Consider the following 12969-nt stretch of genomic DNA (forward strand, 5'->3'; position numbering starts at 1 on the left):
GAAAAAGGGATGCTGTGTAGGTTTGAATGAGACATTGATGTAGATATGGATCTCACTAACTTTATAAACATGAAAGATACAGTGTGATTTGGGGGTCTCAGGTGTAATTTTGAGGTTTCATTTGAATGAGACATTTATGTAGATACAGATCTTATTAACTATATAAACACAGAAGATATAGTGTGATTTTAGGGTCTCGGATGAGGTTCTATGACACATAGATGTGGACCAGTCAGGAGACAGTGTGGTCACTTCCCACAGAGGACATTATCCAGCGATGAAATCTGAATTCCAGCTTGTCTTGTTTGAAATGGTCTTTGACTCTGTGAGATGAACCACTGAAGTGCTTACCTCAGTATAAAATACTTTTACCTAAAAGATCAAGTCGTTAGAATAACATAGAGTTCATTATTCATCAACATTCACTCATTCCCTAACTGAAGGCAACTTAGTGCTTTTCACGGGGAAAATCCCTGCTGTAACCTTGACTAGTTTAAATATAATCTCTCTTTCGTCATCCTCCTTCTAACCCAAACCCAAACTGATTTCTAAGGTGATAGCTGATAGCAGACCCAGTCATTTATACAAAATGTCATGATAGTCATCGTGACGGTAGAAAATTTCTGCTAAAGTAAGTGAATCTTATTTTATTTTCTAGGCACCAGGAAGTGTTCAAAGGTAATGATGTGGCCATTAAAACTTTTTCTCCACAGAAAGAAATTATTAAATGATGAGTGACTTGACATCCAGATTTGCATACTTCAAATAGCTCTTCATCCCAGATATGTTAGTGTTAGGAATGATTAAACCTGAATGTATAGTTTGTGGAAGAAAGATAATCTTAGGTAGATACCTATTGTAATAAGTACTATATAATAAAATAACATTTGTATAAATTATATCATACTTAATGTATATCTAATATACATATTTGTGCATATATAATATACATATTTGTGTGCATATGGACACATATTTTAAAGCAGCAGAAAATTATAGTAAAATTCTTCTGGCACATCACATTTTTTGAGGAAACCTGGTATATCACATTTTTTACGTTAATTATCATTTCTCCCATCAAAAAGCTTATTAGAGGCAGTGTTCAATTAGCATTTATCAAGAAATGCTAGTTCATAAATTTATTTTTTAAAGAAAAATAACTATATGAAGCCCAAGTTGATCAAATAACTAAATCCATCCTCAGAAAAAGTAAAAGTTTTCAAATGCACTTCAAAGATCCATCCAAATCTGCTACTCCTATAACCCTGGGCAACAGTTGTGGACTGAATTCTGTTCTCCCCAGATTTATATCCCCAATGTAGCTATCTGAAGATAGGATCTTTAGGAGGTGATTAAGCTTAAGTGAGCACATAAGAGTGGAAATCTAGTTAAATAAAAATGTAGCCTTATAAGAAGAGGAAGAGAAGGAGGTCTCCCACCCCCATCACCCTCCTGCCAGGCAAGAACAGGGCAAGAAGGTCACAATCTTAGCAACTGTTTTGACTCATGTTTCTATTTTACAGAAATTTATTTTTGCATGATTTTGGAGGCTGAAAAGTCCAAGATCAAGGTTCTGGCAGGGTTTCATTTATAGTGAGGGCTCTTTTCCTGGCTTACAGACTATTATCTTTGTTGTTTAAGCCACTCAGTCTATGATATTTTGTTACGGTAGCCCCAGTTGACTAATACAGCCACCTACTAAACCTCCATGGACCTCTGGTTACTCATTTGTAAAATGTGAGGGTAAGTAAAAACAACTGCTAAGATTTCTTCCAAATAAAACACTAGATGACTATATTTTCCATCAAACCCCTAGCATTTTGATCTGCACCTCTGCTATCCATATATTCAAAAGGTCTTAACTTGAATAAGGGAAAATATCATGCAAAATAAAATATCCAAAATGAAACTAGTTACCACAGATAAATAAAAATTTATAGATACTGATTCCCCCTCAAAAAAAAAAAAAAAATCACAGACATACTTAACATTAGTATAAGGCCAGTGTTGCCTAAACTTTGGCCATTTAAGTTTTATGTCAACCTGAGTACCACTTATATATTTATTCACTTAAAATCTGTCTTAAGTGGAATTAAAGTTGGCTTACATTTTTATAATTAGCCACACCCTAAGCAATCATAAGGTTAATTGTGCTAGTTTTGTGTTTTTTTCTAATAATTATTAAAAGAAATACATGATCCATGAAATAAAATCTCACTAAATACCATCTAGAGTTGTGTAGTATACTCTCAGCAGGACACACACTAAACTTTGGAAAATACCATAGTAGCTCATGAAAATGAGGATATAAACACTGGTCCAGAATATAAAACTCTGTGCTTAAAGGAATATACTATAGTAACACTTCCATTGCATTTATTAAGATAGAAAATCATCAGCTGCTACATCCTTTCTTTCATTAGTCAGAGATGCTGATTCCATACATTATTTTTTAAATGGGCAAGATAGGACCGCCAGTCAAGGGTTAGAGTTTCCGTTTTACATCTGAATTAGCATAAATCCCACTCTCATCATGCCAAGTGTTGATGCCAAATCTTTTAGAACCATTTAGATCGGTGAACTGAGAACGGCATTTTCTGTGGACTATGGAGTAATCATCGTGACAGGTATAACTCTGTGGGGGGGAAAAGAGAAGTAACATTAAATAACTGAAATCCGTGAAAAGAAGTAATCTTCAAAAGTTGATCTTTTATATATTATTCTTATGATCAAAGGCTAATTTTTAACAATTGATTAATTTGTTCTCTCAAATAGCAAATGCTTCAATTGAAAAAATGGCTATTGCATTCATAATTACTTCAAATCCCCAAAAAAGAATATAGTTCATGGTTGTTTATGAAACTAAAAAGTTCCTACACATGTAAAATTTTTTTAAACCACAAATACGGAGCATAAAGAACAATTTAAATTTTATGATCGGATATATGAAACCAAAACAATTATAATTTAACTACAGTTCAACATCTTTAAAAAATATGTTGTAACCATTGCAAAGAATAATATATTGGGTTATATCTTTAGTAACTGTTACCAAGTTATACTTCCTATGACAATGATAAATGCCAAGCTCTGATACATTCCTGTAAGAATTAACCTCAACCCAGTATAGTGTTTAAGAAAGAACACTTAGGCCACTTCAGAAAAGCTTCATTGTAATAAAACAAGATATTATCATTGACTATTTCCCAAAGGAAACATTGATTCTTTGAGATTACACCAAGGGTAATGGCAGACATGGAACATAAAGCCTTTTAACTGATTATCTAATTTCTGCTTTAAATTGGCTCTAATTTTAAAGCACTAGGACAATATTGAAATTAAATCACCAAAGGTATAAAACAATGAAAGAACACTAAAACAGTTATAATCTTAGATTGGTTTTGTCAAAATAATTGAAAAATTTAACCATATGTTCAGTCTTAATAGTGTCCATGTATTTATTGAATGCCCATTATGGGTTGGGCACAGTATTTGAGTGTTTATATTTTTTAAGCCATAACTGGGCTCTGAGGTATAAATTATTACTCCCACTCTACGCATAGAAATGATGATTTGCTTAAAATCTCAGGAGACAATTTAAAGAAAGTCAGTAATAAGTGACTAAGCCAGGACTGCAAATTAGATCTGTCTGACTGTAAAACTCATTATCCCTTTAGAAGCCTAACAGAACCTTTAACAATTAAGAGATGAAAAGAAATGTTAACTATAAAATTGTAGAGTTATGTTTTTGTCACTGTTTATGTAGTTTTGGTTTTTGCTTTTATCATCAGGTCTATTTCTTCAGGTGTTATGGTTGGTTGGTTGGTGGGTGGGTCAAATAGAGGTCCTTTAAATAAGATTTGAGCATCACTGGCCCAAACTGTCCCCTCAGAGGAAGGCAAGATCTTCTCATTCACATCCCTGTTGCAGACGAACTGAAGAGAACTTCAAATTCGGTGTCTATGTGCTCCTGTAGCATTTCATAGGCAGAGAGAAGGATTTATTTTTATGAGGTGAGTGACATGATGAAATGTAGTGTTCTAGAAAAGTGATTCTGGTAGCAGAAGCACTAAAGACTAGAGGAGGAAAAAACTGGAGTCTGGAACTGTGATTAGAATTAGATTAGAATTGAATCATTCACATGTCATCAATTACATGAATAAACAAGCATGGTCTAGACATATAATGAAATATTATTTGTCAACAAAAGAAATAAAATACTGATATGTGCTACAGAATTGGAAGAGCCTGAAAACATTATGCTAACTGGAAGAAGCTAAACCACATATTGTACAATTTCTTGTATTAAGTGTGCAGAACAGACAAATCCATAGAGACAGAAAAGTAGACTGGTGATTGCCAGGGAATGGGACCATGGGAAGGAACGGTGAGTGACTGTTTATGGATATCATGTTTCTTGGGGTAACAAAAATGTTCTGAAATTTATTGGGGTGATGATTGTACAATCCCATAAATATACTAAAAAAAATCAGTGAGTTGTACACTTTAAAAGAGTGAGTGTTAACAGTATTTGAAATTATCTCTCAGTGAAGCTGTTGTTAAAAAAAGAATGGGCCAGGCACAGTGGCTCACTCCTGTAATCCCAACACTTTGGAAGGCCAAGGTGTGAGGATCGCTTGAGGCCAGGGATATATGACCAGCCCAGGCAACACAGTGAGATCACGTCTCTATAAAATATAAAATTAGCTGGGCATGCTGACATATTCTTGCTGTCCCAGCTACTCAGGATGTTGAGGTGTGAGGATCACTTAAGCCTAGGAGGCTGAGACTTCAGTGAGCTGTGATCATGCCACTGCTCTCCGGCCTGGGCAATAGGGCAAGACCCTATGTCAAAAACAAAAACAAAAGAAGGATTCATTGGAAGAAGCAATTCTGATGTTAGAAAAACAAGTTAAGAGACTGTTGCCTGTTAACCCATGTTAGTTACATTGGGTTCCTCTCATTCTCAGTGCTATATTGGTAAACCAGCCAATTTCTTTTCTTTCTTTTTTTTTTTGAGGTGGACTCTTGCTCTGTCAGCCAGGCTGGAGTGCAGTGGTGCAATCTAGGCTCACTGCAACCTCCACCTCCCTGGTTTAAGCAATTCCCCTGCCTCAGCCTCCAGAGTAGCTGGGATTACAGGCCCATGCCACCACACCTGGCTAATTTTTTTGTATTTTTAGTAGAGACAGGGTTTCACCATGTTGGCCAGACTGGTCTCGAACTCCTGACCTCAGGCAGTCTGCCTACCTCAAACTCCCAAAGTGTTGGGATTACAGGCATGAGCCACTGCACCCAGCCATATTTGCCAATTTCTGTGGCATAAATACTCCCACTATGGCTAACCTCAAGTTACCAGAGTGAAGTCAGTGAACACTGAAGAAGAGGTGAGCATAGTCAGCTCATGCCAACTGTTAAGAGCTGGTTCCAGCTCACCCCTGAGTCCACTTCTCCCATTTCCAAGGGTGTGGCAGGGATGTAGTTTGAGTAGGATTGATCCCAGTCCCAGGTCTAGGAGCAGAATCTAACTGGCTGAAAACAATCAGAATAGAGGCATCTCATTCTCAATGACAGTAATAGATTCAGTGTTAGGCATGTGACTTAAATTTGTCCAAACAGATTAAAGCCCAGGATTTCTGTTCAATGGTTTATGTGAAAGAAGTTATTTTCCACAATTGGACATAAAGCAAGAAGCATCTAAACCAGAGTGCTGTTTGCAGCTCTCCTACACAAGAGCAAATGACTTTGCTCTTCTGTTGGTTTTCAGAAAAATGTCAAGCAAAGAGCAAAGTCATACCACCTTCTAACATGCAAAGTGGGATTTTTGGCAAGACAATAGCCTTGTAATCCAACTTACAGTTCTGAGGACTTTAGAATGTCAATGATCAAACCTGGGAGATTATAGAGTTCTCCAAATGGGTAGAGAAAATATCATTTGCTATGAAGGCTTAGTGAAGAGTTGAAATGAAGAGAAGGAAGCTGGGGAAGAATCTGTCTAGGAAATTGTGAGAATTAAAAAATAAGGGGTAAAGGAAAGCAGAAAGAGCCAATGTTATGTTCCAATTTTCCCAACCCTGGGCTTTAATCGGGCAAAGTCCCTTTGACCTGAATAGTTAATGGTGCATTAGATGAATGAGAATCATGGCAAAAAGACATAGGAGCTTCCTGACTCCCATTTCTGTTGGAAACTCTTGAAATAGATATTAACTCTCAGACGGCCCTTTCTTTCCAGTCCCATAGTCAGGTAGAGGGAACCACTAAGATCATCAATCCTGAGCCACTTTTGTTTTCCTGTGGCATGGATGAAATCCTAAGACAGCTGCAAATCTGCAGAGGAGGATACTAACAGGGGCTGCAGAGCTGATCACTGGAGCTTCGGCTGCATAAGAGTCATGGAAGGTGTCTGGGGGGTGTACGGTGTCTATGGGAATGGAAGTAAGGCTGAGTCATCCCAGACAGGCCTTCTGGGTTTCACCCAAGCCCATAGATAAAGAGACAAAGCCTGCCAGTTACAATGTCCACAAGTTTAGTCACTAATACCAGCAAAGAAAAGAGCAACCAGGTAGACTAGGGATATCACCCCAGAGAGCAGAACAGGCAGAAAACACATGTAAAACCCTACTCCTCCCTCTAGCATCAGGATGCTGAGTCACATCCTTCTCTCCATGTATCTGGATGCCATCATAGGAAAAGCTGCCATTCTTATTGCTGCAAACAACCCACTCTGCTCATACTAGTGGAAAACAATCTCCATTTCCCTGTGCCTCCAGCTTCTTTGGGTCAGGTATTTGGACAGGATATGGCAAAGGCAGCTCTCTGCTTTACAATGTTCAGGGCCTCAGCTGATTCACAGAAAGAAGATAGATTCACAGAGTTGGAAGTGAGTTGAGGGTTAGGGGCTGGACACATCTCATTCCATTTGGTCACTGATGCTGGCTGGCTGCTAGAACCTCAGCTGGGGCTCTTGGCTGGAACAGCTGCCTGGGTCCTCTCCATGTGCTTGCTCTGCTTCCTCACAGCACAGTGACTGCGTTCTGAGAATAAGCATCCCACAATGTGAAATAAGAGGAAGGTGTATTGCTTTTTATCACTAGCCTTGAAAATCACATATCATCAATGGCATCATAATCACAGTTCACCACAATTCTCTCTAGGGAGATAATGTAGACTCTGCTTCTCAGTTGAGGGAGTGTCAAAATCACACTGTAAGAGCATGTGGGATAGGAGCTCATGTTGTGACCATTTTTGGAAAATCCAATTTTTCTCCTCTTTTCAGGGAGAAGAGTATGGAGTATTGGGGGGTCCCCAAGACCACCTCAGGTTTAATTATCTTCTAGGAGGACTCACAGTTGTGTGTGTATACACACACACTCTGTATACAGATATTCCTCAACTTGCAATGCAGTTACATCTGAATAAACCCATCTAGGTTAAAAAAAAAACCATAAAGTGAAATGCATTTAATTCCCCAATAAACCCATCATAAAGTCAAAACATTGTAACCATCATAAGTCAGGGACCGTCTGCATAGTTGTACTCATGGTTATGATTTACTACATACAAAGCATACAAAGCAAAATCAGCAAAGGCTATGGGCCGACATCCAGAGGAAACCAGGTACAAACTTCCAAGAGTCCTCTCCCAGTGGAGTCACACAGGATGAGTGTAATTTTCACAACAGTGAGTTGTACTACGCTGTCTACTGGGAAAGCTTATTGCAAACTCAGTGCCCAGAGATTTTACTGGGAGCTGGGCCCTGTAGGCAGCCTCTGCCTAATATATTCCACAACTTCAGGCTCCCAGAAAGAAACAGGTATTCAGCGTAAACCATATTGTTTGCACAAACATCTTAGCCACAATGGGTCAGGGGGATTCTTACCCTGAAAGCCCAGTTTCTAGATGCCAATTAAAGGCCAACATTGTAAGCAGGCTTTCAAAGGATAGTAGTCTCAGTTTTGCTGTGTTAGCTCCTCTCTGCACACAGGATGGGAGAGGATCTCTGAGAAGGTAAGCATTTTCTTCAAAAGGGATTAAACACTTTCTATAGAAAGCAGAACTATATAAGTTATGGAATCAGACTAAGCTTTAATTGGATTGAAGAGCTAATGTTTTCCCACTGGTGGTGGGCTCCAGAAGAAGGTCAATTATCAGTTTGATATATTCCTCTGCATATGTGAAATTGCAGACAGTTATGTTTTCCACACCCTAACATAATTGGTAAATCTCTCTTCAATATTTATTAGGTGGGAATGGGAAGAAAGTGTGTATTGAAACAGATTTGTGAATCGCTACACATTGCATTTGGCTGGGTCACTGTTCGGTGCTACACACACAGAGTTGTGATAGAGTTTACCTAAGGAAGGACAAGCATTGCAAGCTTTTTCTGAGCCCTTCAGGTAGATAAGGGTAACTAGAAGAATTTGTCTGATGTGTGGAATGGGTGGGCATTAGTGCACAAAGGCTTATGCAGAATGAGAATGAAAGAGTCATTTCACAGAAGAATGTAAAGGATTTACACAGCTAACAGGGAATAAAGAACCAAAGATGATTCATAGCTTCAAGCCTGGAAGGCTGGGAGAGTTACAATAACACTAAAAGGAATTAGAAAGATATGGGGGTGGGGATGATTTGTTTTAGGGGGGAAATGATGAGTCACATTTTAGACATTTTTAATTTAAGATGACATCAGTAAAAAATGTTTATCTGGAAGGTAGAGCTGTGGGACAGATGGCCTAGAGAGAAGTCAGTGCCCTATGCACAGCAGTGATCACTGGTAGGGAAAAAATAGCTATAAAGAACATTATTGGGACCATGGATGATATTTAACATGGACTGTGGATTATATAACTACCCTGTATCAATTTTCCTGAGGTTGAAAACTGTACCATAGCTACTCATCCTTGTTTTTAGGAGACAGACATTGAACTGTTTAGGAGCAAAAGGGCATGCTGTCTCCAGCCTACCTTCATACAGTAAACAACTATCAACTCTGCAAATAATATATGAAAGCTCCTTGTGCAATTTTGAAATGTTCCTGCAAGTTTGAAATTATGTAACAATTACAAGTTACCCCATCCCCCAAATGAAGATTGGTGCAGAGCCATGGCAATGGATGAATTCTCTGAGATTGTATAAAATGAGAGATGCAGGCATCTGGGGCTCAAATGTTGGGACTGCCCATGATTGGGTTTATAAAGAAGTGGTGAAGGACAGAGAAGGAGAGGTAAGGAGTGTTGCAGTGTCACAGGCTCCAAAGAGGGAGGGAGGCTGAAGAACACAGTGGTAACCAACAATTGCTAACTTCCAAAGAAGCCTAACAGAGAATAGCACCTGACACAACACAACAATATCAGTCAACCTCTAGCCACCCTTAAGGGTACCTTTTTAGTGAAGGGCTGGGGGAGTCCCATAAAACATGCTGGGAGAAGGAAGTAAAAAAAGTGCCTCAGAAAAAGGAATGCTGAAGGCAAAACCAGCCCTGCCAAAACAGGAAGCACTAGAGTTGCAGCAAAAGAATCACTATAGGGGAAAACTGGCCTTCAGAAAAGTGGTTAAGAAAGCATTCTTGTCTCCAGATTTTTTATTTTTTTATTGCATTTTAGGTTTTAGGGTACATGTGAAGAACATGCAAGATTGTTGCATAGTACACACGTAGCAGTGTGATTTGCTGCCTTCCTCCCCTTCACCTATATCTGGCATTTCTCCCCATGCTATCTCTCCCCGACTCCCCACCCCCCGCTGTCCCTCCCCTATTTCCACCCCCGCCGACAGACCCCAGTATGTGATGCTCCCCTCCCTGTTTCCATGTGTTCTCATTGTTCAACACCCACCTATGAGTGAGAACATGCGGTGTTTGATAATCTGTTCTTGGGTCAGTTCCATTGTCTCCATATTTTTTAATGATCGCCATTCTAACCGGCGTGAGGTGGTATCTCAATGCAGTTTTAATTTGCATTTCTCTACCTGGAGAGGATGTGGAGAAATAGGAACACTTTTACACTGTTGGTTAGAGTATAAACTAGTTTAAGTATTGTGGAAGACAGTGTGGCGATTCCTCAAGGACCTAGCAATAGAAATTCCATTTGACTCAGCAATCCCATTACTGGGTATATTTCTAAAGAATTATAAACTGTTCTATTATAAAGACACATGCACACATATGTTCATAGCGGTACTGTTTACAATAGCAAAGACCTGGAACCAACCCAAATGCCCATCGACGATAGGCTGGACAAGGAAAATGTGGCACATATACACCATGGGATACTATGCAGCCATAAGAAACAATGAGTTCGTGTCCTTTGTAGGGACATGGATGAATCTGAAAATCATCATTCTCAGCAAACTGACACAGGAACAGAAAATCACACATCACATGTTCTCACTCATAGGCAGGTGTTGAACAATGAGAACACATGGACACAGGGAGGGGAGCATCACAAACTGGGGTCTGTTGAGGGGGTTAAGGCAGGGAAGGTGGTGGGTAATGGGGAGGTCAGGGAGGGATAACAGGGGGAGAAATGCCAGATGTGGGTGACAGGGGATGGAAGCAGCAAACCACATTGCCATGTGTGTACCTATGCAACAATCCTGCATAATCTGCACATGTACCCCAGAACCTAAAATACAATTAAAAAAAAAGAGAGAGAAAGCATTCTTTTTTCTTTCCTTCTCATTCTCTTCCTTCTTCTTTAACAGATCATGGCAAGGCAGGTTAGGATGTTAAAGGAGGGTCCTCTTAGTGAGTGGTCCCCCAATCCACCTTCCTTCACGGTTTTACCACTTACATCAGTAAAATGCATTAATGTATCTTTAAAGATGGGCTCTCCAGTATTGACTCCACCTCCACCCACATTGCCACTTGTGTGTTCTATCTTTACTCTAAGCACCATTAGCTCCTGTAGCTTCTTTCAGAATAAAACGACACTGTTATTCCTTTTTCTTTTCTTTCTTTCTTTGTTTTTTTTTTTTTTGAGATAGGGTCTTGCTCTGTTGCCAGGCTGGAGTGCATGGTATGATCTTGGCTCACTGCAACCTCCGTCTCCTGGGTTCAAGCAATTCTCCTGCCTCTGCCTCCCAAGTAGCTGGGACTACAGGCGCACTCCACCACCTCCAGCTAATCTTTGTATTTTTAATAGAGACGGGGTTTCACCATGTTGGCAAGGATAGTCTTGATCTCTTGACCTCATGATCCACCCACCTAGGCATCCCAAAGTGCTGGGATTATAGGCATGAGCCACCGTACCTGGCCAAAACTGCTATTTCTCAGTCAACTGTAAAGCTAGTCCTCAGCCAATTTTTTCCAATCTTCTGGTAGCCTTGGTTCTACTTATTCATACAGGATTTCATCCTTTTTCTTTAGGACCTTTCATTTCTGATAGTTTTATTTTTCAAGGTCATTTTCAGTTATAGGACTGCCTTCTGGAACATAGTAACTGTGTCTAGTTTAATATTACAATGGAAGCATACTTTCAATCCAGATCATCCATAAAAATGCACAATAGGTTCTGTTTCCTGGCCAAATTAGTCAGTGCAAACTAACTTTGCATCCACCATTAAAGATAGCTATTAGCCACCTGGCATTAGTACAGCAAAGACATTCCTCCCTAGTATGCCTATAAGAATGCTCATTTTGAGTATTCCATTTACTCTTAAAAAGATATTTGAGTTAGTAAGCTTATTTATGTGAATGTCACATTGAATGGAATGAAAATAGATATAAAAGTAAATTGCTGTGATATTTTGTTTCATTATTTCCGGCATGCATCATGTATAAAAGTCTTTACCACTTACATGCACTTGACTGAAGACCTGCCTTCCTCTAATAAGGTTGTCTTCTAAGCACACATGCAGAACGGTGGGAGGAAAAGAAGAATTATGCTACAGTCAAACCTGCCTTATCTGCCCTGGGGACCAATGGGGAATGGGTATCTCAGGCAGATCCCCTCATTCATTTTCTTCACTAAACTGCAAGTATTTTATTTCTTTTATTTTTTCAAATTTCTCTTCAGAGACAGAGTCCCGCTGTGTCACCCAGCCTGGAGTACAGTGGCATCATCATAGTTCACTGCAGGTTTGAACTCTTGGCCTCAAGCCACTTTCCCATCTCAAGCCTCCAAAAGCATTGTGATGACAGGTGTGAGCTACTGCACCTGGCCAGATTTTATTTCTATTGGATATTTTTCCCTCCAATGATTGTATCACAAACATAAGAATAATTGTCAAATGTAGCTAGTGGAATATGTTCTTAAGTATTTAAGAACTATTTACTACGCTTATTTATTTGACAATGTTTTAGGAGGGAAAAGCATTTGTAACAAATACAGGTATTAATGTAGCATGAGATTCTTAGCTACAGGGAAATAGCCATGGAAAGTACAAAGAAGTTAGGTTGTGGAATAGAAATATAAATATTTCCACCACTAATGAATCCAGTCAACATAGTAAGGTTTCACTACAAAGAAAAATATAAAGATGTATGTAAACAAACACTTCACAAATAAATTGACTTTCAAAGATTAATGTCACACAAATTTTAGTTATGGACAGCATCAAAAACTAAGCAATATATAATTAAACATTTGCTCTTGATATATTTGTTTCTTTCTAATGCACAAAATTTGTTGGTTCTATCACTTTAATCATATTAATTACAAATATTATTTTTCTTATTCTTCAGTCTATATTATGTGAAGACATTTACCTCTGCCACTGTTTTATAATGGAATGAATTAATGGGCTGTATGTCAGTTTGAGGCCTAGGCTTCTCAATTTTCAAGCCATTTTTCTCCTTGCAAAAGTCACATACGTTCATGGTAGAAACTGAAGATAATCCAATAAAAAGAAAATAAAATATCTCATAATTCCAAGTTCTCTGAAGCAGAACTTAGCTTTATGGCCTAACTCAGAAACAAATGTTAGAGCAGGCCAGGCATGGCAGCTTACATCTGCAATCCCAGCACTTTCAGA

At 38.8% G+C, this 12969-nt stretch overlaps 1 protein-coding gene across 5 annotated transcripts in view; it reads right to left on the bottom strand.

Moving 5' to 3' along the window:
* Window positions 1–2351: 2351 nt before the first annotated feature.
* CFAP95 (cilia and flagella associated protein 95) overlaps window positions 2352–12969 on the bottom strand; it is a 118483-nt gene continuing 107865 nt past the window's right edge. For 3 of the 5 annotated variants that reach the window (XM_054254979.2, XM_035302769.3, XM_035302764.3), the window contains one exon: window positions 2352–2635. In XM_054254979.2, coding sequence (XP_054110954.1) covers window positions 2486–2635 — 150 coding nt within the window. In that variant the 3' untranslated portion in view covers window positions 2352–2485. The remainder of the gene's footprint in view (window positions 2636–12969) is intronic. The other 2 variants (XM_054254978.2, XR_008481116.2) reach the window with 2 other exon arrangements.

The sequence above is a fragment of the Callithrix jacchus genome, chromosome 1 (assembly GCF_049354715.1).
Source record: "Callithrix jacchus isolate 240 chromosome 1, calJac240_pri, whole genome shotgun sequence".
NCBI classification, from domain to species: domain Eukaryota; kingdom Metazoa; phylum Chordata; class Mammalia; order Primates; family Cebidae; genus Callithrix; species Callithrix jacchus.